The sequence below is a fragment of the Lineus longissimus genome, chromosome 8 (genome assembly GCF_910592395.1).
Source record: "Lineus longissimus chromosome 8, tnLinLong1.2, whole genome shotgun sequence".
In the NCBI taxonomy this organism is placed as follows: Eukaryota; Metazoa; Nemertea; class Pilidiophora; order Heteronemertea; family Lineidae; genus Lineus; species Lineus longissimus.
The window spans coordinates 6,177,351-6,202,647 of NC_088315.1; the positions used below are offsets into that span (position 1 = coordinate 6,177,351).

At 39.1% G+C, this 25,297-nt stretch overlaps 2 protein-coding genes across 5 annotated transcripts; one reads left to right on the top strand and one right to left on the bottom strand.

Moving 5' to 3' along the window:
- The first annotated feature begins 546 nt into the window (after positions 1 to 546).
- On the top strand, positions 547 to 4,953 carry LOC135492177 (peptidyl-prolyl cis-trans isomerase FKBP4-like). The gene is made up of 9 exons (XM_064778426.1): positions 547 to 906; positions 1,150 to 1,314; positions 1,568 to 1,669; positions 1,929 to 2,176; positions 2,444 to 2,530; positions 2,680 to 2,919; positions 3,499 to 3,720; positions 3,953 to 4,127; positions 4,622 to 4,953. The coding sequence occupies exons 1-9, from the start codon at positions 663 to 665 to the stop codon at positions 4,639 to 4,641; spliced, it is 1,503 nt and encodes a 500-aa protein (XP_064634496.1). The 5' UTR covers positions 547 to 662; the 3' UTR covers positions 4,642 to 4,953.
- A 2,228-nt stretch (positions 4,954 to 7,181) lies between these two features.
- Positions 7,182 to 24,847, bottom strand: LOC135493060 (gelsolin-like protein 2). 4 transcript variants are annotated; one of them, XM_064779921.1, is made up of 13 exons: positions 24,713 to 24,846; positions 22,168 to 22,220; positions 18,465 to 18,553; positions 18,160 to 18,239; positions 17,774 to 17,848; positions 17,302 to 17,501; positions 17,041 to 17,167; positions 16,655 to 16,765; positions 15,871 to 16,046; positions 15,501 to 15,579; positions 12,973 to 12,987; positions 10,187 to 10,282; positions 7,182 to 9,672 (listed from the first exon to the last, which is right to left on the bottom strand). In XM_064779921.1, exons 3-13 carry the CDS (start codon positions 18,550 to 18,552, stop codon positions 9,580 to 9,582), a joined length of 1,140 nt encoding a protein of 379 aa, XP_064635991.1. In that variant the 5' UTR covers position 18,553; positions 22,168 to 22,220; positions 24,713 to 24,846; the 3' UTR covers positions 7,182 to 9,579. The 4 variants fall into 4 exon arrangements, with proteins under 4 accessions (XP_064635991.1, XP_064635992.1, XP_064635993.1 ...); XM_064779922.1 differs by lacking the exon at positions 12,973 to 12,987 and adding an exon at positions 14,655 to 14,669; XM_064779923.1 differs by lacking the exon at positions 12,973 to 12,987.
- Between the last annotated feature and the right edge of the window lie 450 nt (positions 24,848 to 25,297).

Consider the following 25,297-nt stretch of genomic DNA (forward strand, 5'->3'; position numbering starts at 1 on the left):
TTTGGGAAGCTGGCTTGACATCCTGACAAATCCGGCCATCGATCACTCGATATGTGGCCTCGATATGTTTACTCCCTCAATCAGAAAGATGCGTAAGGAGTAGGCCCTGTTTGCAAGAGGATGCTGCAAGAGGATGTTATAAGTTTCCCGAACTATTTATAAATTTTCGCGGCAATCTGTCCTGGACCTGCTTCTCTAGTCTCTTCCGTCAAGTATTGGCAACGCCATCATGTGACGTCAGTGAAGAACCTCTATTGCCAGGGTATTGAACTAACCCATTCGTAGAACTCCGACATCCCTTGAAGTGTACATCGAGGTTGTAACAAATCGCAATCTTCTAAGTCTTGAGCAAAGCAGATGTCAGTAAATCCCAAATTGCTGCCTGTTTCAGTTAATAATAATGTCTAACAAGTCAAAATTACAATTCTAATTGATTTTTTTAGCAAAAAGTTGATTTGTGAATTCCACCCAATTCGTTACATAATGACAAACTCAAACTGATAAGAGTATAGTTGCGCAAGACTGTGCACTACCGGAAGTGCATGCCTGTCAGAAGAAATTTCCAGATTCTGTTGGCTTTTTGTTGTTTATTAACTGATTGTTGCAAAAAAAGCGCGTTTTCCCATCATAACGGATAGGATAAAAGAACAATTGCAATTGTCATGTCTGACAGCGAAAAACCTATGGAGATGAAGAAAGGAAGAAGTGATCAGACAGTTCTGTTAGATTGTACTCTAGACCAGGATGGTGGTGTTTTGAAAGAAATCGTCACACCTGGTGTTGGAGAGGATACTCCCCTTGCCGGTGACAAAGTCAAGGTTCATTATATTGGTTCCTTGACAAATGGCACCAAGTTTGACTCCAGTCGTGATCGGGACGAGTTCTTCGAGTTTACGATTGGAAAAGGTACTGAACTACACACTATTTTTCAGAGCTTGTTTCGGGCAAAAGTGAAAGTGAAGATAAAACCCATCATTATTGTGAAGAAAACTAGAGAGATCGTTGACTCAGTTGGAGAGATCTTTCCCTTGGCGGTCTTCATGAATGGCACAGTTAAAGAAATTTACATCTCAATGTCATGTAAATTATGAAATACATTGTGTTATTTGCATTGACTCATCCTTACTCTTGGTTGTACTATTATTTCAGGTGAAGTGATCAAAGCATGGGACCTTGGTGTTGCTACAATGAAGAAGGGGGAGAAGGCGATCCTGACTTGTCGACCAGAGTATGCCTATGGCGAGGCTGGTGCTGGGGCGGACATACCACCAAATTCTACCTTGCTATTTGAGGTGGAGCTTTTTGACTGGAAAGGTAACTTGATCACTGACGTACCCTTCCATTTTCCCTAAAAGATTCAGAAACACGTAAGAAAGTAGTCAGGTTTTCAAGCTCCTTACTCCGCGACACTTTTGTCATTGATACATTCAGTGGTTTTGATAGAGTCATCATCGGTTGTCAATAAGAATATAAGATTTTGTTAACACAAGCAATCCTGTTCAAAGCAAAATAAGTTCCTGATCATGCGATTTGTTGTAATTGCCTGTTTATTGCATGTGTTTTCCAGGGGAAGACATCTCGCCCAAGAAACACCCTGGAACAATCATTCGTCGTATTCTCACCCAGGGTGAAGGGTTTAAGACTCCAGCTGAAGGAAACACAGTAGATGGTTAGTTTGCATTTGCTTTTCAATATCATTTTAGGAATTACTGAGCACGAAGAAAATTCCGAGTCCATTTCAGTCCACTTGCGCAGCACATCTTATTGCTATAGTGTCATGTGTCGTGTTCATGATCTTTTTGCCGACATTAAGTCTGTTAAATTGGTCTTGCATATGGGATGGATATCACTGAGCAGACTGGATAATTATTCCAGCTGGATCATTTGAACTCATTTGCAATTTTATTTTACCTTCCTCTTATCTTCAGTTCACCTTATTGGAACATACAAAGGAAGGGTTTTTGAAGATCGTGAAGTTCAGTTTACTGTGGGTGAAGCTTCAGAGGAGAATGTTATTGAAGGAATCGATCATGGGATCCGCAAGTTCAAGAAGGGGGAAAAGTCCCGGCTGCAGATTAAATCAAGTCTGGCTTATGGTTCAGCAGGGAATGGGGAGTTTGATATCCCAGCAGATGCTGACCTGACCTATGAAGTGGAATTAAAGAATCTAGAAAAGGTAGTACTGACCTTTATTTGGGTGGCATTGGGTGGATTTTGAAAGGATAATATGATTTTTCTTATTGCTAATTATCCCTTTTTGTGTTTTAAAATGAACAACATACTGGAACATACAAATAAAACTCTCAATACTTCTTTGAACCAAGGGCATAAAGAGCACCCTTTGCTTTTTGCGGAAAACTTCTAGCTTCTGTCATCTGACATTTAAGGCCTCTCAGCTTAATTTTGTTGCAAAAATCAAACATTTGTTCAACTCCTGTTTCAGACTCTGAAAGAATCTTGGGAAATGAATGATGAAGAAAAATTAGACCAATCAGAGATGGTGAAAACAAAGGGCACTAATTACTTCAAGGTGAGTAAGACTTTTCACTTTTCCTCAAAGGGTTCATTGAGCCTGTTCTGATGGTTCTTTGTGTAATGATTGTTCTACTTTTGGGTGCAAAATCTCATTAAGTACTGCAAAAATCACCTTAACACTTGTTCACACCTTTTGTCTTTCAGGCAGGCAAATATAAACTGGCAGTGAAACAATATAAGAAAATCACGGACTACTTGGAGCAGAGTGTCAAAGACATGGACAATATGCAAAAGGACAAGGGGAATGCCTTGCTTGTTGCAGCGTACCTCAATATGGCCATGTGTCATCTGAAGGACGAGATTTATCATGAAGTTGCGACAAATTGCGACAAAGCTCTTGAGTTGGATGAAAATAACGTGAAAGGGTTGTTCAGGAGGGGACAGGTAGGTTTGACTTGGACTCTTCTGTGTTAAGATACAAGCAACGTAAAGTTATTTTTTGTTATTGTTATTGAATCTAGAAAGTCGATACATGTACATGTACTTGGTAATCTGAAAAGTTAATATCTTGCAGGCAGCTGGTTGTAAAATTTACTGTCCTGTTCATTCGTTAAAGGGAACTGGAACCGCCGAGCGATTTATTCAACTTTTCGACTTTCACCGCCCGAGAAAGTCAAACTTCCAACTTCCTATTCGAGTTCAGATTTGTAGCTCCGCCCCCAGTGCCCGAGCATGCGCAGTTCAATTTGTTACTATTGAGAATCATGTGAGAATCACGTGAGTCATGCGATCTTTCATTCATGAGTTTTCGTAGTAAATTCCATAGTAGTGACGTCACTCAATGATTGACAGCTAGGCGCCATGTTTCATTCATGCCTCGTTCTGATCACCCGATACGCGGGAAATGAAAACGAGGTCATACAAACTGGCTTGGCGGTTTCAGTTCCCTTTAATAGTTTGATTTGGAGTTTTACCCAAATCTGGTGTCTTCAATTTATGTCTGTCTGTGTTGTGTGTTTACAGGCTAGATTTGCAATGAAAGATTACGATGGTGCAGAGCGGGACTATGCAAAGGCGATAAGTTTTGACCCTGAAAACAAGGTCGTCAAAAAACAGCTAATGATCACTCGGCAGAAGCTTAAGGATTTCAAGGAAAACGAGAAGAAGAAATATTTTGGGATGTTTTCAAAGTTTGCTGAGATGGATTCTAAGGAAAAGGGAAAGAATATGCCATACCATGTCAAGGTGAGCAGTGGCTATTCTGAAATTAGTAATGCCAAGCTGAATCGCTTTTTCCCCCAGCCTTGTTCCATTTCCAGCTAAACAATATTCAATATGTGTTCTAAACCCAAGTCTTAAATGGATTGGATTCTGAGTTAGTGAATGCCGTCCGGCTGATGTTGTGGTTTGGGGATGAGTGGCATCTGAATCACGAGCTCTGACCCAAAGAATTATCGTTTTTCTCCTGTTCTTTTAGAGTGATGAAAAAGACAAACAGGCCGACGTCATGGAAAATGTGGAGGAATGGGAAAACAAGATGGCTGATGGTATGATGTCTTTGGAACAGGAGGCGGAAGCATTCGGGGAAGAAGTGAAACCGAAAACGGAGGCTCAGAATGATGAAACAACTAACGGAGATGTAACTGAGGATGGTAAGTGTAAAAAAGCATCTCGAAAAGAAGCATTAGTTTTGAAAGGCATGGTAAAAAACCTTAGATGAGTGGTGCTACTTTCTAAAAGGGTTGCTTGCCAGCAATGCAAATAATCCACAAAAGTCTTATTTTTTATGGGCCATGAAAATGCTGACCCCCTCCTTCAATGATACATACATGTACTGGTTTAGCTGGACCCAACATGGCCCCTGTTGTGATAGAAACCCATAACCATACATCTTATAAGGATAGTGTTTGTGGAGAGAGATTCCAGGAGTTCAATTGAAATTTCTATTCATCACAGATTTGTCTCAGGAGGACAAAATCAGAAGAACCAATGACCGGGATGAGAAAATATTACTTTAATTGAAAATGCATCAGTGCATAGCAAGATGTCAAATATTTGATGGTCTTTGGACACCCTCCTGAAACAGCACCAGGAATATACTCAGAAAATATGAATGGTGATAATATTGGTGTATTTCCTTTTTCAGGGGAGGTGATTGATCACTGAGGTGTGTGCGTGATTGGAGCAGTTTGATTTGACCAGCTGCTCGAAAATGTCGGAGGGTGGCATCAGGGAGCCAGAAAGATTATGCATATCTCAGATGAAATTGAAGCATTTATTTACTACATCTCATCTTCAAAGTCGCAACAGTTATTATTGTCCACGATGGCCTCATGGTTGAGCCTTTGCCGTATGAATGGAAAGGCATTTCTTTCAAAAATTGACTTTGTGCTGATGATGTCATGGACACATCTTACGTTTTCATTGTAATAATCAGATGGCATTAAATATTCACAGAACAAAAATGTGATGATTAAATTGATCAATTTCTTCAAATGATTAAAACCATCACTTGGAACATGGAACATGGGTAAACTGCAGACGCCTACAGTTCGTGGAAAAGCAGTCAATAAGGAGTCGTGGCAGATCATCTTTTTATCAAAAGAGGGAGTCTTGGTTTCACAGCATTCACACGACTCCCTTTCTAAACATGTAGTCTTCATGTATTTATGTGCTAATGTGTGGACTGTGTATAATTATTATAATCGAGGACCTTTAATGTAGTTTCATTCCAGTGGACTATGCCTTTTCATTTTTACTGGCGATGCACTGTTGTGTATCAAGCATTTAAGTGTTTGTTAAGAAAATATATGAAAATAAAGTGGATGTCACTGGGTAACTAACTTGTTGTTTGTTCAGTGTATGCTCCCTAACCTTGATTGGTTTGCTCAGCCAAAGTAAGAGTCACATGGCTAATAAAACCAAATGGCACTTTACCATAGTGGCATGCAAATGCACATTCCGCCTTGGAGGAGAAACACTCACAGTGGAAGAACACTAAGTGCAGAGCGGACATTTAAGAAGAGTGGTTTGCCACTGCCACTATTACAGATATATCCATGCTGGAGCTGGATATATCTGTTTCTTGGTTATCAATTGAAGGCATTCGCCTATTTGCCTTGACGTTTAGAAGTGCGAATCCACTACTGGCTACTCCCCTCATGGGGCCTTTTTGTTGCCCTCACATAGATCGACACTAGATACAACGGACCGCAGCTGACAGATGGCCTGGGACCTGCTCCTTGTTGGACAGACAAGTTAACATTCAGACCATCGCGGTTCCATGCCTTGGTATGGACTAGGTGGTCAGTGTTCTAGGTTGTGCTGGGGTGAGTTGAGGTCATCACAAGTAAGTCTACTCGACCTTTCCAACACCACATGAAATGCTATATCTTTTCCTTTGGGGAGGAGGGGGGATGATATTGTGCCTACTACATTGCCAAGTTATTCCAGATTTAGGCCAATTTAGTAGGCCATTCCTCAACTGTTGTCAATAGCAAAATGGGAATGATGGTCCAGTCTGCAATTTCATCCTTGCCTACATATACCGGTGAAGTGTGCCAGTTGTCCAATCGAATGTTCGGATTTTACTACAGGAGAGGATCATTGGACTTGACACTTCACACCTGCTCTGAGGGCAATGCACTTTGCTGTTTTTGGCTCGCAAGCCTACCAACTCCTGACAAGGACGGCCTTGCACAAACCTTTTTCGCACCGTACCCTTCATCCTGAGGAAATCAGGGGTTAATGTTTCTCCAGCCCTGCACAGGGGTTTGTGTGCAGGGCCATAGAAGCGAACATTAACCTTGGATTTCCTCGGGATGCATACCCTTGGACAGGCTGGACTTCGGTCACTCTGTTCGGCAAAACAACTTCATAAACATTGCCTGTAGAAGATACGCTAGCTAGTGCTGTTTCCTGTTACCAGGACATTGACGTCTTGACCATAAACATTGCCTGCGACAACACGCTCATTCAAAAGGCCAGGTGGCCGAAGACTCAAGTCAAAGAACCGTTTACAGCGCGGGATCATTTGACTACCACAGCTACAGCAATAAGTTCATTATTAGAATGCAGACTTACCTAGGTCTATCATGAAACCTGTCAGTAGATCTCAGATGAGCTGCTCGTTCAGTGCTCAAGTGTTTTTCTGATAGATATCTGGCCTATGGTACTTGCTCGGCTGACCTGCAATAGTGTGCATCACACAGCCCTGGGCAGCCTTTCTCACAGCCGACTGGCCAAGTGGACACTCCTAAGGATAATCTAGTGTTATGCAACACCACAATCTTAAGGAAAATGTGATCTGGTCACATTTCCCCAGAGTTCAACCAAGTACCTTTGGTGAGAATGATATGAAACACTTTACAAACTGAACATTACTACTTGTTCATTCATACAACATAATGGAGAATCTCATTATCGACGGAGTCCTGCCCAGTCTTACACTGACCAGGACCCTCTTTGACCACTAGCTGTAAGTCTGAGCGATTAGTCAATAGCAGCTCCTTTGAATGAGGTTGTAACACCCTGATCACCAAGCTCTGGGGCTCTGTGATGGAACTCTCCTTTTTTCCCAAAACAGACCGACTGTCTAGCGCGCATCTCAAAATTCTTAACGCAGTAGAAGAAGAATGAGCTTGGTGTCGGGACTGACCCACTATAGAGGTGAAGAGAAAGTGTCACAAAAATAGACAAATACTGACTTGTGAATGAATTCACTTTTATTGCATGCTCAAAGGTAATGGATGGAATGTGCACCATAAGACAATATCAAAATACATCAGGAATGACTTCATGTTTGCCTTATATGAATTGTAATACAAAATCTAGAAATACTCTGTTGGAGACCAAAAAATATGATGGTAATGGATGGTGCAGTTGAACATTTGTCTGTCCATTGCTTGTGATTATGGACTCTTCTCTTTGAAATACAGAGATAACTTTATTGTACATGTTGGAATCTATCTCAAAGAATACACAGTTAATTAAGTAGACAACTTACTTTTCGATCATGTTTGCACAAAATCTGTCATATATCACCACAAATTTCAGTGATTCTGGTTTTGAATACAAGTAATATTATCACACATTTTCAGGGATTCAATGTTTGAAGACAAGTATAAATATGATTGTTGCATCCTTATTTACAAGTATCTATACAACAGGTGTATGATACAGTGAAAACATGCAATAGGCTTTCATCTTGATGACCAAAGTCCGTCATAGCGGACAACAGATATGAAGGTTGTACGACAGACTGGTCACTGGGTTGTAGATTAAAAGTATTTTTGTTCAATCATCACATTTCATGGATATAACATATATCCACTTGTTGCTTAACAAGCACTTTCATTTCATAGAATTTTGAAAAATCACAACTTGGTCTCCATTGATTTTATGAATTATTCAGCGAAATTATAGCAGAGGTGCACAAAGAACCCAAGTATAAAAGTTATACGTACATGTACAGCTTGGAATGCAAGGCCATATAATGCCTGGAGTATAATCCATTTAAAATTATATAAATGTAGAATAAACATAGAAATAATACTTTATAAAGACACCTGGAATGGCAGCAGTTTTTGAAGGAAGAAAGTCATGTTAAGGTACAGTATCACAGCTAGGCTGGTGAAAAGCACTGAAAAATCTTTACTAAAGCCTTACAGTATTGAATCATTGCTTCCATCTCAGGATTGGCTACCAACAGAGAACAAGTCTCTTCCTCTATTGAAATTTTCTCAAGTAAGGACATTTTTGCATGAAAAACTAACACACCTAATGCCGTAATTGTCCTTTTAATAAAACTACATTTGGTTGCTTCAGTTTTCAGCTGTTGAAAAGAGCTTTGTTTCTGTTTCACCACAAGGAGACAATCATTTGCATCGTTTGAAGGGATAGACAACTACCAATGAACATTAGTTGATATCATTTCAAGTTGAGACGGAATTTACTTCGGAAGCTTTGGATCACAGCATATGAGTATTGAAAGACAGGATAGAGTTTTAACAACAACCATTGGTGCCTCAAAGAAACAATAACGATACAATTTTATGATTGTAATGCATATTATCAACAGTTTCAGATATTTCATAGAGGGTTTAAGGTTCGGTTCGAATAAGTCAGTTTCCTTAACAGATTTAGTTCTTGAATCAGTCCAGCTTGTTCTACATAGTCACTCATATGTGCACATGTAATATATCTGAATGGAAGTAGTACCATTTTTAAAGATTTCCAATGTTTACATGGCAAAACATGATCAATGTTAACATACAACAAACATCAATATGGAATTTATACAGTTCATGGTCTACAAATTTTATTCATCTATGCTTTTCGGTTGGAGACACCACAAGCAAAAAGCATCGGGAGTAGATTCTGTGAGAAAACTTCCAACTCGATTCCCAGTTTTTCACCTAGGTGACCTAATACCTCTCTCACACTCTAGAACCCTTTGTGAACTCAACTAATCCCAGTGGAAGATTTTACAGGTACCATACAAGCAAGATTGCAGCAGCTAATCATATATATAACATATTTCTACCTCATTACATAATACATTCGATCACTACGACTACTATTAGTTTAACATGATACGGTCCCGATCTAAAACAATAATCATAATGGGCTTCGCCACATACCGGTACATAAAATGTGCAAATAATTAATTGGGATATTTAACCAAATACCTGTATCCCACATGAAACTGACTTGGGAAATTACACAATTTTTTTCCAAAATATGCTAAAGGCTATTTTCAACATATCGTTACATCAATCATACATATAATCTTTTAGCAAATACTGCGATCAAATTACATGTATACTATTACAGGAAATGAAGATGTAATTTTCATAAGATTTCCTCTCAGATCCACGGACCATTTTATCAATAGGGCAATTATGGATTTAGCACATTTTGGAATCAAACTTTTACTCCAGTTATTATTGAACGGTCCCAAACTATACATACTGCACATTGTTTAACACAATTAGGATGAGGACGATCAGAACTTTATTTGAACCATTTATCTGCCGTTGACAGTCGGGTTAAGCTAAACAGATCACAGCCAAACAAGGAAGCTGATCACACTCTCTTCTAGCCTTAATGGAATCTATTGAGGAAGTCGTTTGACTCGAATCCGCTCTTCATCACGTGGATTGGACAAAGTTGGTGCTGAGTTCCTCTCAGGTAATTCTGAAAAACAGAAACATCATTCACCAGTATTGATAATAATGACAAGAGTGCAGTTTGCACTCGAGTTTATCAAGCTAATGAGACCTTTGACCCGCCATTACGAAATTTCAGTATGACATCTCATAGGGGATACCGTAGTTGGCTGGACACCTCTCTATAGGAACAGTGATGTTGGCTCCAAATGCACTGTCTATATAATTTGACCTCTGCAGTCAGGACACCTCCCCTTGGTCCCAAATACTTACTTCACAGAAACGCCAGAAGTCGTTTACATGTGACAAGTGTTAGCAGCTGCATGTGCAGTGAATTGAACAGATGACTTGCATGGCACAACAGCAGACGATGTCGGCCATTACGTAAGTCAGCGCCATGCCACTCATAACGACTCAGGCCAAGTGGTGGAAATAATATTCTATGATTCCACAAGTGACATGAATTCCCTGATGTAGTGGGGGAGTGCCTTTCCAACATGAAAGTCATCTATAAAAGTCTCTTTTTTGACTGGTACACTTACATGTGCATACATCAACGCATTACTCTTCTCTTTATCAGAAGCCCCCTTGCCGACCCACACAAAACAGTCAGTTCCAAAATCGCAGATGAAAACATCCTGAAAGCACAAACAGATGGGTCAGTGACATAACATATAATTCTGCAGATCGGGTATATTATCCGACATTCAGACAAAGTTTCTTTCGTTTCAATCACTATGGTAGTTTAAAGTTTGAATTCAAATGCACATTAGATGAACCGAGTCATTTGGTTTTGGGGACCTACTACTAAATAACACATTTGACTTGGACTTGGAATGTCATCCTCAAGTCCCTATCATGATCATGTGAGATAAACTTCAGCAAGACAGAGGTAATGTGCTTCCATTTTACAGTGCTTAGGATTCCAGTGGTCATAATAAGGAGGGTAGAACGACAGCATAACATACACCTGGTTTAAGAGAAGAGCCACAGATAAAAAATGTTTTGATTGATGGACTGAAAACAGGGACAACGTCGGGTAATAAAATTTGTGCTTGACAAAAACACTCAGTCATAAGTACATGCAGTTACTTTTCAGAAAGATTGACTGCTGTATCATCATGGATATGTGAGTGAATCAAGAGGTCTTGCTATGATAGATGATTCAAATTATCTCGATTGTGGTGTGGGGTGCTGCTAATTATTTTTTTTAAGAATGTGGCAGTTTCAATTGTGCTTTTGCGACAAGCAATTTATAGCAGTATTAGTGGCCTGAAAGCAGACAAGATGTGGTGTACCCCTTGAATTTAGTAAATTTATTCAAAAGTCCAGGAATATTTTTACGGAGTCAGAAATTCCTACCAATTTTTCTTGTAGAAATAATAGGGTTTAAGTATCCAATTCAAAAAGTCACAACATCAATTGACATATAATAGCAATCATGGTTTGTTAGTACAGGGAAATCACAAAGTTCATGCAGATAAATGATCACTCCATCTTACGAACAATGATGGGGTGAAAGCATGCGTTGCTGTGGCTTTCAAGTGAAATTATTAACACATAATAATATTACAACAATATTAATTTCCTCCCAAATGATTTTAATCTCTCTGATACGCGAAGCAGCAGCAATTCTTACCAACACCGATCGTATCCCTTTTTAGTAAATTCACCTTGTCACTATTTTCTTCGAGTTATCAAAATTAGTCAGTAGTAAAAATTTTGTTTCATATTTAGGTGCTTGGAGAAAACCCAAAACCACTATTACTTTGTAAATTCCATTTATATCTGAAAGGCTTCACCCTTATGACAAGATTATCATAAGTGCACACCAGACATGCACTTTTTATCAAAGCCGCATTCACATGCGACACAAATTGCTAGTCAGTGGCATTATGATAAGAATTGACTCTCAGCAGCATGGTTTTGTCCCAACTTGATCAGACAACAGAACTGTCTTCTGACAAACCCCTTCAATTAATAGATCCCTGATAAGGCACAAACCCCACATGAGAGCAGCCTTTATCCTATATTGGTTCCATCATAAGAGTCTTTCGGATGAGACCAAAAGTTGTGGTCCCTTGTGCCCGAGTGTCTATGCCAGGGCAAGTAAAAGATCCCGCTGTGTTGGACAGTATCCTACAGTGGACTCCAAACCTCCGGCAAAAATCAAACAGGGTTTACGGCACAGGTAACGATTGATTGATTGGTGACGTCTCGCGTAGGGAGAGGAAACTTTCTATTAACTTGTCCATTTCACTACTAAAACTAACATTGAATTGGTGAAAATTTAAAGATTCAAAAGTGGGGTCTAAGAAGCATTGCAGGTGAGTTCTGAAAACCCTTGCTGAAAACCTATGATGTTATGTGACAAAAGGGCAACAGAACTGACCGGCAAATGCAGAGAGCTACTCAGAGGGGAGCAGAGAAACAGCACCCCAGCACGAACCTACAGATGCGAGCTCAGGTTGCGTTCCATCTGCATTTGCCGGTTGTCGCACCAAAAAAGAAGGACTTATCAGGTCATTTAGAGGTTGCAGTATGTCGTGGCTCTACACCTGCTTTTCCAGCACGCACCAAAAGGCTTTAGAACTTAATTGAAAAAGTTAGCGGAAATACCCTATGAATAACCGACTAGATTTCATAGGTTGGAAAAAAATTTCAAAAAATTGTAGGTTTGAAGAAAGAAAATGCTGAAAAGTTTTCATTCCAATGACCAAACCGATCACCAAAGAATTTCCAATTTTCAAGGGGAAAGTTGATGCATTTTTAAGGCAATTTGGCAGAATTAACTAGGGGATGCTGTGATATAGGTGTCAACAGAACTTTAAACGGGGTTAATCTGTCTTGAACAATAGATGTATTACCATTTACGAAATTCTCAAAAATAGTGAAAATTTGATTTCTCAAGCAAGGCTCAACTGCAGCTCCACACTATGCCAAAATATCACACTTTTGTGCAATCCTCACCATGGCAGAATTGTGACTCAAGAGTTTGTCACACCATGTCATGACAGATATATTGTTACGTTGGAATCCTTTGTAACGTTTGCAGTGTGGAAAAGTGTAAGATTTCTACACAGTGTGGCGTTGCTGTTGAGTCCTGCATGAGAATGGGAAGTTATGCATTGACATCTTTTCAGCCATACAAAGGGTACCATTTTAAAACTTAGGATTTCCAAAATATCGAGTGGCATGAACCTGCTGGGTTTGAGATTAGACAATGGGGGCGACAATAAATATCTTGACCCCCAACTCTGGTGACACCTATGTACTACAGGAAAGGAATAGGCCAACGCCATTGAGGACAAAACTGAACACTTCCCACCTGGGCACCTGATCCCTGAAAGAAATTTCAAAAGTGATATATTAGCAAGATCAGGTATTCCACATTTTCCATTTGGTGCAGCTGGCTTTTCATAACTGACCTTTCAGTCAGTTACACCCTGAAATAAATAGATGGGTAATTATTTTGCATTTCAAGAGCATTTTGGCCAGAATCAGTGACTGTCAGTTAGGATGGTGGCCATACATTTTCGTCCACTGCTTAGAGACAGAAACTTTCTCTTTGCATTCTGACGTGGGACCTGAAAGTTGAGATTTCAAAGACAGTTCACACACCAACACTCACACAGATGATAATCCACATCAGAAGAGGTAATCAAAACCCCAAAAGAACAGGACACATCATATTCATACATTGCATATTGTGTAATGCACCCCCCTCATTAAGACAGTATTAAAATAGAAACCCCCCACCCCCATCACTTATATGCATCATGACATGTAAATCAGACTGGCTTCGTTAGTCCATGTTTATCATGCATTAATTTGGCTTTGGGTTCTATAATTACCCTGCCAAAGAGAATACACCCATCAACCATACCATATTATACTATTATTTTTTATAGAAAACCTAGTTGCAAATGACCTTAACCATGGTGGTGCTTATGTTACAAGATGTGAACTTAAACGTACAACATTAATTGATGTACCCCTTGCCATTCCAAAAATTGTTACTTCATCCCAGCAGGTCAATCAAATCATACCGGTCGTGATATGTGCAAAGGCGTTGCATACAATCCTGTCTCAAAGAAATGAAATAAAGATGTTCAAAGAAGTGGACAATACCCAAAGCTATATGGTACTGCTTTTCAATTCTGGCAAGCACATGTGGTGGTTAAGCGCATACCATTATAACTTCTATTCAAATCATATGCAGCCTTATGGCATAACCTTAATCAGCAGTGGTCTTATGAAGACTTCACATCGTACCAAATGCTTAGGCAAAGAGACGAGTGTTGATATTTCACAACCACATATGTCACAAGAGGCTCTTGGCAAGCTTCTCCGCGAGCCCCAAAGCAAAGAGCAACATCTTTATTAAATTTCTTGTAAACACGTAACTCCCCAACAGAACTTGTGACTGAAAGTAATCAAAACAGTAAAAAAGTCAATAAAAGTATCAATTGAAAGTAATTGTGCGATTAGTGTCGTGTATTAGTTCACAGAAATCAATGGCAGTGTTCGTACATGGACAAAAGATCCAAACATAACAATGTCTTGACCATTAGATCGCCAGGAAGATTTATGGAGATTAAAAAAATGTACAATATAAGGTTACGTGGTACAATTGTAGCCTTATTACAATTATACTAGCCTCTCTCTCGTTCCCAATTCCTTATAGCTGAGAATCAGAAATAAGCAGAACAGGGAACAAGGAATACCCGGTATGACAATAACGTTAACTTGGTAGATGATCAGGATTTCATGCAAGTTTATATTTGCTTCATCGAATATCATTTAATATTTACTTTTTGCATGCAAGGATGCTGTCTAATCTCTAATCTAAAGCAATATACATTTTGGATAGAGTCCAGCAGATTTCCCAGCCCACAGTCCAGCTAAAAAAAATATTTATAGTCATATTACAACAGACTGTAGGCAAACATGCTCTTCCCCACATTTTCAGTTATAAGCTTGAAACAGCCAATATTGATTAATGCCAACCTGTCCTCCGTCATCCTGAAATTGAAGTTAAATTTGTGAAAAATCTATTTCAATCAAAAACAAATATGCAAATAATGTGTCGACCCTATTTTCCTGGCGATCTATTTGGTGATGACTCACACTAAAGCACTCCCAAAATACAAGCACTTATTTTTTTGAATCGAACTCACCTTATTGCATTTGGGATTCTTCTACAAGTAAAACATGTCGCAGTATGTACAGCTTATCTATTACTTTATACACAAGTTCTCTACAGACATACATGTTTTTGCTACAATTAAAGGCTATGCTGTTTGTTTTATAGTATTTACTTGTGGTTCAGGTAAATGGAAATAAACATTGCCATATTGTAGTCATTTCTAGTATTTTCATATCAATCTACACAACAGATTTCCTCAGCAGATTTTGACCAAAAAATATTGACTTCAGGCAAACAACACTGAAGCATTAAACTATGCAATAACATGTGTAAATGTGTCTGGTTGCAGTGGTCTCTTGTGAAGGCCAAGATTTTCTCAGAAGAGAGATTTCTCCATTTCGCAATGTATGGTCAATTTTGCAGCCGACATGAGAATTAGATACTTTTAGGAAAACATAGTGTACTGGTTTCAAAGACTGTGAAATTTTTTGAGACAAATTTAAAAATGTTAACAGTTAGTTGATAAATCAAGTCACAATCAAAATATATTATCAACAAATCTTAACACATGTGATGAGGTCTGTGATATGAAGTGGATTTATACTACATGGTACACTTCATCACCTATACAATGAGCTACATATGTGTGAAGCAGTTTCGAGATGATACCTCACACACTGAAAGGATGTGTCTATTTCATTACATACCTGAGGGTCCAACTTGTCTCTCGTCAAGATTCCAGTCTGGACTTCTGTGAAAGTCATTTCACCAGAGGCATCTGACAACCTAAGAAGATCGAAAAAAACAAAATATCAATTGGCTCGGTTGAGTGAGGAGCCTCAAGGGCAGAACTGCTTCATGATGACAACTACTTTTATTACCGGTAGTTTAGGCAGACAATACATGAACAGCCTCCTAACTGAGTTTATCTGCATTCACTCTCGTTTGGGTTTGCAAATATGGGAAAGTTTCAAAAAGCAAATTCTGCCCAACACTTTTATTGTTCACTTGAATGAACGCCATCGACGGATACTGACACTGGTCATTTTCAGCCTTAACCAGTGTACGGAGACTAACCTGAACATTGTTGCCTGAAAGTCCTCCGCAGGACCATCAACGACATCCTCATCATCATCATCATCATCAGCAGCCTCATCAGGAACCTCAATGGCTTCCTCTGCTGAATCTCTTGTGATCAATTTCATAGCCATGCCGGTGCGTTCATTTTGGAGGAGAGCAATATATTCTCTTGCCTGAACAGATAAGTAACAGAGTATAAGAAACTGTTGAAATGACAAAAGATAATAGAATTTTGATTAAGTGTTGAACAATTTAGGCCAACCAATGCCTTCGCTACCATAAGCCACCAAATTTTCATAGGCATTTCATTTTTGGAGATTTGCAAAAATGAAAATTGCAAAAAGATTTGGAGAAACAGAAAGAAATTGTGTACCGGTAATCTTTCACAAACGAAATTTTCACCATTTGCAAAATTAAAGAGGTGCGAAAATTTAGTGGTTTACCGTATATTTTGTATCTATTGCAGACGACACGAGATTGTTCAGACTTGTTGTTCGAGCCAAAAAATGGTAGCATATCAGTTTTATACGTTGAAAATTTAGTGGTTTACCATATATTTTGTATCTATTGCAGACGACACGAGATTGTTCAGACTTGTTGTTCGAGCCAAAAAATGGTAGCATATCAGTTTTATACGTTGAGAATTTCGTTAATTCTGTTGTAGCAACTTCATAGACTTTGAGCATGTCATCAGAAGTGTCAATAAGAAATAAAGTGCCACATCTTTTGTGGACCAAAAAAGTGCCATGTTTTTTTGGACACTGAGTAGTATTGAACATACCCTATATTTTTCATCAGCTGAGCAGGAACTTCCATTAATTTGGACTACCTTATCCCCGTTGTCCAGGACAAAAACATCGTCTTCGTTCAAGTTGGATTTCTTGGCCGTAACCTGCAAGAAAGATGTTCAATACTGAAGTAGACCAATAGTCAATCATTCATCCCTTAAGTACAATGCAGACAGGTGATTTTTCATGGCAGTGATCTGTGATAATTATGGCTGTGATGAGTGATAAAAAGACTGTCACGACTGGGTTTGATCATCGCAGGACGTGATGATGACTGATTCTTGGCACTGGCAATACTGCTTCAAACATAATAAAATCGAATGTGCAAGAGGGAACAAGAAAGAGTTAACAGTAAGGACAAAACATTCAGTGACTCTACCTCGTTGATCAAAATGTTTTTCTTCTTTCCGGGAACAGCTGGCTGTTTCTGAACACGAAGAAGGCGGATTTTGTATTCCTTTGTTGTAACATGTCGGAATCCAGAATCGTAGCCTCCCTTCAGTATGCTGAAGAAAAGAAACAGGATTATTTTTCAAACATTTAGGTAGTTAGCAGTCAGTTACCCTGATTGCCAATCGGTTCTCTCCATGGAGAGCATATCAACATCAAGGAAAATGCCAGGTGGCTTTCTACAACATACCATATCTTTGGGAAATAGCTCTTGAACAGCGCCGACTCCTTTCCCTGGACCTCCCGATGTTGCACTGGCTTATCATCATGGAGGTTGTCTAACTCGACCGTCTTATATGCAGCTGTGCCATACTCATCTTGCGTGCTGCCAGCTCCAATCCAAAAATGAATGTCCTGCGTGAAATCATCCGAGTCTGGTTTCTTTGTTTGCTGAATGTGAAGAACGTTACAAGAGATTTTCACATTAGTTTATCTTCACGATCTGAGTGAAAGGAACTTAATCGCATGAAAAAAACCCACTTCCTCTCAAAAATTATACCCACCCACTTAAGGGATTTAATGGATGGTTTTCAGTTCCAGTCCTACTTTAACTACATTACTACACTTTGTGATGTCACACCAAATAATTTTCATATTTTCTCATAACTCTAATAATATTTGCTACATAGACATAAAACCAACCCGTACATATTTTTACTTACTCGGTAAACTATATAACTGTCGCCATCATAGAAATTTCCAAATTCACTCTCTGGAACTATCTCGACTTTGAATTTCTGTAATAGATAAAAAAATGAATTCACTTAAAGTTAGAACTGATAAACTTACTTGCCAAGCAATTGAACTGTTATACAATGGCAAATAAATCAGCACTGTGCCAGTATTAATTCGCGAGTCACTTGTTGGGAGGCAATGCTGCATTTTTAGTAAAGAAACAAAAGGGTGGTTTAACGATTTCATGGGCTTTTGCAGGCAAAGCTCCACTGAATGGGGCTCTTGACTTCACACTCGGGCCTGCCCCATAGACGAGAAATTAGCACCCTGAAACCGGAACAAAGATGTACAGACACGGATCAGATGTACTTACATTTATTCTAAAGACAACAGTGTGTGTTCCTGTCAGGTTCGTGGTCACTTGCCATGCTTTCTCTGTCTCAGCCGAAGCCTCTGAAACGATGGATATTAGGATTTTTAAATCATTCTAAAGGGTGCTAATAACTCCATAAACCTCATCACATAACAGAACTGTCCATCTAAGATTGAGAATGCAAATGATTGTAACTGCATTGCATGCTTGATTATGATTATCAGCTGCAGCTGATAATACTACTAATTATTACATTACTACATCATATTTCTATTGAACAGCGCAATTATCACAAGATAACTTACTCTTGACCTTCCGGTCCACATCGGTACCGAACAGGGCCATGTTGGAGTCCTTCCAGTCATACTTCTTTGCTTTCCTTAGGCCGGCCATTCTGCAAGAATTAAAATGACGAGTAAGGTCACAAACAATTATTCAGTTTTTGACTCTTTTGTGGATAATTTCAAATAAAACAGATTTATCCACCTGTACTTCCCATAAAAGAGGGACAAATATCCCAGTTCTGTCCTTTTTTGTCCTCCCTAGATGTCATTTTGATACCCATGTTGATATGATTCACAGACATCAACTTGACCCAAAATGAAACTTCCCATTTTTCATACTTGGCCCATTGCCTGAAAGCATTTTTTAACCCTTGGAAAAGTACCTTGACAATTGGGATATAGGAAATGTAAGCAAAAGCCCTCCAACTTCAGTGGTTCTAGAAATGTACTGCTACTTTGGCGAACTATGACACTGTGTTTGCGAGTTAGTTATGAATGTTAGTGAGAATATATCGCAAGAGGCAGATAATTCAGAGATAATAGACCAACTATACCACATATATTTATAACACAGCGTTATACAATGTAAGCATGCAGTGAACTACAATAGATAGCCCAGATCGGCAATAACTTATTTGCTTTGTGCTGTAAACTGCATGTGGATAAAATGCCATAAAACTGAGGTCTCCATGCATGGATATGCCTGGGCAAGAAATATAGGTGAACGTTGTACTTTTTAAAATCCTTTCCAAGAGGTCAGTGATAATTTGCATGACATGACTGTTAAGAGTTGGAATTTTTCATTGACGAGTCACCGATGGTTTCTATCGACATTGTTAAGATCCAAATATGGTGAAGTGGTTACACCAATCAGATTCGTCAAGGGCCTCCCATTTCTACAGTTCATTGTATTCTAAAGGCCTGATACAAGTCAGAGGCCTGTTCACGGTCTGGTTTTTCACTGAACGCGATAGCAATAACACTTTTTGCTTCAATGCACCCAAACCCAACCCAAATAAGCTTTCGCTTTGCAATTCCGCTGTGCGATTAAAGCAAAATCGCATTCCGTGGTAACCTTCCTTATGAACCGGTCGGTTATTTCCACAGGCCTTCTTGTAAGAGCTTCAGAACGAATTCTATGTCCAAGTTCAGCAATGGCAAATGGTGTACCGGGTAATGACGAACATGGCAATAGAACAGTTACTTTCAACTAGGCTAAATACATCTAGACAGTGAACAACAATTGTCTGGCCTCATCATAATCATTTCCTCTCATCAACTTATTATCTGTCTCTGCAACAAACAACTTTGAATGGCGAAGTGATTTAGCTTTCAATCAAGCATGATATATCGTTTTGAAGGCATTTTGAATTGATTCTGACCTTTGTCTAGGCATTGTTGACACACGTTGCATGTGTCTAAATGTTTGACATATCAGACCAGTGGGCAGACAGTATGCTGCGATCAATACATCAGCATGGCTATACTGTCCCACTGTGCCAGCATTCCAGACTGGTGTTCATGATACAATCAGATATGTCTTCCAAATACACCTCAATTTTTAATGTTGCATGTATCAAACACAGGGTCTTGTGTTTGCGCCAGTTTTCTTGATTTTTCTGTCAAAATACAGATGCTGCGATTGAATTGCTCTGTGTTGGAATCCCACCCAAAAACATTTGGCCAATGGGCCTTAGGTTTGAGGTCAATTAATCTGCCTTAGAAACATGTTTTTTCTGCGAAACTTGGGAAGGGTTGTACCTCCCTCCCCTCATTAACTCTGCCCGACATGGCCCAAAAGCTGGAAGGGTTTCATCTGATCTAGAAATTATCTGGACAATGCAGAATGCATCATGGGTCTTTACTGATAGGTAAGTCAGTGATATATGGCCCAGGAGAGATATAGATTTTCATGCAGTTTTTCACTGCCTCGCCCAAAAACTTCTCGACCTGCCCTGGCTGAATGAGCGTCTCAATGGCATTGTTGGTGCACAGTCATCCAGACAAGTCATTGATTTATGGCAACCAATCCTTCTACTTGTTCCCGTATCAATATCATATGAACATCGTACCTTTATACCAACACAAATTTATTCCCTGCCCAAGTTTGGTGCTGGAAATCAATTTGGGTGTGTTCAATAGCGATGTGCATGAAATACCAGATAACTGTCAAGCAAGAGCCCTCCACCCCCTCCCATTTTGGTATTTTTTGCACAGAAATGTAGATTTTTCATGCAGTTCAACGTAACCATGACATGTTGGTATAGCCTTGCGAGAGAAGTATATGGCGGAGTTCCTTGTTCCAATCAATTTGGGTGTGTTCAGAATAGCAGAAAGGCCATACACTTCATGATGAACTACCCTGTGCATTGTTATGTGAAAAATGCTATCATATGACAAGATCATATAGATGTGTACTATTAAAGGAGGCACTTAATACTTATGAACACAGCCCCATAAATAACAATGGCATACAGTCTAAATATTGACTTCACGCCACACTGGGCAAGTAATATAGTTGCACTCTTGCAAACTATTTCGATATGTTTAAAATTTCAAGTTATCGTTCTACAAGTTATAAAGCATACATGTAGCCTTATATTTGATTGACAGGTGGGCGAGACTCACAACATTCAACCACTAAAATGTTGATCAATATCTCCCTATTGTCAGCATGCAGTTTAGAAATTTTTCGAACAGCGCTGCCACGACTAACTAGCATGCATTACCAAATATGGACTTTCAGAGACTGCGGCACACTCAACTAAGGTGTGACAGCCAATACTAAATCTGAGGTAGAATGTGACAGCCGTAGTGTAGTAAAACAGATGGAAGAGTTACTTTAAATCAAAGTTTCAGAGTATTGGTGCATAAGGTGGTTGATATGTATTGGGTCCTGATTTAGTCGCGCTACAACATTGTCAAGGTGAACCCTGTTCACTTTGGTCGAATTTTTCATATTTTTTGAATAATAAATTTAGTATCAGACATTTGAATATAAAGTAGGACAACTTTTTTTGCGATGGATCAAGTTCCGACAACATCAGATTGATTCCAACATCAGAAAAATCTCTCTGATAATTAAGTCAAGTACGCGGCAATTATCTGGGCCTCAATCTCAATGTTACTATTAACCCATATAAAACTCATCAATGATATGACTGAGGAAACGCCTCGAGGTAGACATCAGAGTGGAGTGTCCTGATACAAGTGACGTCATTCCAGATTCCACTTTAATTCTAGTTGCCAGGAGCAAATACATTTACTCTTGTCAAAGCGACCATAGTCATCCTGGAGATTCAGGGGGTTTCCATTCCTATTAATATCCTATGTCACATACGAACCCGGAGTAAAAATTCACCAGCTGTCAGATTTTAATATATATTCTAATGACAATAACTTTCTCATGCTCTGGTCTGCATGCAGTTTACACAATACTGAAAGTATGTATCTATTAGGAAATTGAATTGATTAGATCTGCAGGAGGAGGGGAAGAGATCTTCTGGCCAAAACGGTGCAGTACCTTTAGATGGTCAACCCTTTTAAAAATAAGCCAGCTGTTTTTGCAGCATATAGCCTGACACTCCAAGCAATTATAGCATGATATGTGTTACATACACATGACTGCTGTCAGCCGGGGCTGTATATGGCACTGTCCACTTACTTAGTACGTAACAATTTAAAACATGAACCACAAAGCGTATTACACGAGAACTGGACTTACCTGTTTTCCTTTCTGTTCCGCAGTCACAAACAAAAAACAATCTGCACTCAAGTCTGCAACAAGATGAAAGTAGTCTAATAAAAGATTGTAGGCAGCTGGAGAGACACAACTTTTAAAATATCAAACAACAATTCACTAAATTTTGGTAGAGAACAAAAACTAGTATCAGGGACTGACTAGACTCACAAAGTACATGTATGGGTGTAACCAAAGTCTGTGACTGATAATGTGTATACATGCACAACTAAACCTAGTACTACTCTGAGGTAATGGGTTTTGGTTTAAGCTAATAACCTATTGTCTGGGTGATTCAATATTTAGCGAACGAAAAAGTTCATAGCAGGGACAACCCACAACACATACAAGTCCTGGCCTAAATACAAGGTTTGAGGCCAGAGTAATTTATTATTTGGTTTTGGAATTGATACAGAACTGGAGGTATTGGTTGTCTCACCAAAACTGCTAGGGGGGAGCTAGAATGTAGACCAAAACCAAGGTGTAGATATCATTATTAAGCATGTAGTGATGTAAGTCCAGTGTTTCTTGATTGGTCTCCCTTTAGAAGGGTTAAGGTAGAATGGGGTAATTGTAGCCCCAGTTTATTTGTAGCCCCAGCATTAGTTTGATGCACAGGGATATCAATCAATATCATAGGCAGGGGCTACAATTACACCGGGGCTACAATTACCCCATTCTACCTTACTACTCAAAAGTCTAACTTGTCTGATTGCAGGCCTCTCAACGTTCCACATTTTCATTGACTCACAGCACGAAAGTTGGAAGGTTCAACAAACGTATTGAACTATGATTATGAATTGGTTGAATGAGGTCACATAAATTCATAGAGGTATATAAATATGTTTAGGAATGCATTTTGCCAACAAAGAGACGATATGGTGGTGTGTACACTTTATTGACGTGTATGTAAGAAGGGTGACTCAAATATTATTTGTGAATAGTTCTTTACATGAGCAAAAAAAGCTGAATTCACATAGAATCGTGATTCCTTTATAGAAACTTAAGCATCAGCAAGTATAGATTTTGGCGTCAGTCAAGACAGAAGAAACGGTACCTTCAAAAGCTCTGCAAGACATTAAGGTCTTGTTTGAAACCCCACAGATCAGTACTTCTTAAATAATTCTAAAAGGGGATAATTGTAGTTTCAAGCGGTTCCTAAGGCATACTGCAAAAAGCACTAACACTTACTCAGATCAGAAACGTGACAATACATATTTTTTTAGAGAAAGATTGATATGCAGGTGCACGTACATGCAGGCACTATGACTACATTCCAATGTTGGTCAATATTTTGCCAGGCCAAATAAACTCTATAGTAATTCAATGTAATATCATTTTATATCTCGAATCAGAATACATAGCGCCAACCTAGCCACACACAAGTTACATGAAGGAAACTCGTTACAGATTTAGATCAGATATTACATACATTTTGTAGACAACAGGACTTGACAAATTCCGGATTAGACACTTCACTCAGGTTGCATAATACTGTGTAGTGCAGTCAAGCTAACATTGGTCATATATAGGTGATAAGTTCAAGCAACGATTTTAGTGCTTCAGCCCGAATAAGCTGTGACAGATTTGTATCCATTTTTCAATATCGAATTTTATGTTCCCTGTGCCAAACTGGGGTCCAATTAGGTACAATGCCAAATTTAAAGGGCACTTCCGGATTAGCCTATAGTACAGTAGAACCTCTCTATTAAGGACACCCTCGGGGCTGACAAGTGCTGTCCTTAATAGAGAGGTGTCCTGATCAGAGAGGTCAAATTGAACGGAAACAACCAATTTGGGACCAAACCTAGTGTCCTTAATAGAGAGGTGTCCGCTAAGGGAGGTTCCACTGTAGTTTGCATTTGCTGTACAAGCCCTTTGCCAGCTACGCCGGTGTTGTCTGGCGTCTTTTACCGTGAAGATATATTGTTGAGATGGTTTGTTTGCTCGACCACAGGTGGTACCGGCGTATCTTGCGAAGGGCCAATTAAAAGAATATCTGGCTGCCTTTATCTCAAAATTAGATTTTGAACAGTACTGCTGTTTGTCACACATCTGTCCAAGGCTTCATTGTACAATCATTACTGGGTTTATTTGGCAATTGAAAGATTCAGGTAATGGGTGAAAATTCAATCTAATTTTTCCGATTGAATTTGAACAGTACTGTAATACTGTAATGGCAGGCCGCCTGGAGACTAGAGTATGCAGAGATCATCCCTTTACACGAGGCACCAGTCAACAACACACAGGGATTCACACCCAAAAGCAATATTTCTCAAATGCGTATGAAATAGGATAACTTATTTCTGAACAGTACTGTATAGGCTGGTATGGCGGGGGAATGGACCGGTCCGAATATGTCTGATCACTAAGCAGGGAGTAATCAAAAACTACCCACATAATCAAATCGACAGAGGGACACTTCCTAAAATTATCTCAAATAACAGCTATCATCATCAAGGAAAAGGATAAAGCTCACAAATATCCTGAAAAACAAGAAATTATATCAGAAATTAACGTTTATACGCACCTGTCAACACACGTCCACCAACTCGTCAGTCCAATCAAACCCAGGGGTGTCAGATAGCGGAATCTTTCATACACTCTAACTCTCAAAGTTTATGAACAGTTTTAATCAACAATGCTGAAATGCTGCAGACTATAGTTAACTTTTCTTTCTTAAACAAAAATTAGTTGTTTCATTTAGGAAGTACAGGGCGACGACTAATGGTGTTCATAGGTGTTGGGGAACTTCACCTCCCCTCAAAAATAATGGTTTCACCCAATTAGATTACGTTTTTCGACCACCTGACCACAGGCAACTCGATGTTTAACATATCTGAAATTGCATTAAAACAAATAAATTCTTAACTAACTGGTGTTTTTTCTAATAAAAGTGTATATCTTTATTCAACATATCATGTATTTGTTGTATCTATTTCCACAACTACTCCTTGATGGAGGTGAAATTAAAATTTTCCATTTGCCTGTGCAAGATGGTATTAGCGATTTGTTACATCCTCAATGTGTATATTGAGGGATGTCGGAGTTCTTCTAACAGGTGACGCCACCATTAGTTCGCGAGTTCTTATACGCGGGAAATAAGAATGCGCAC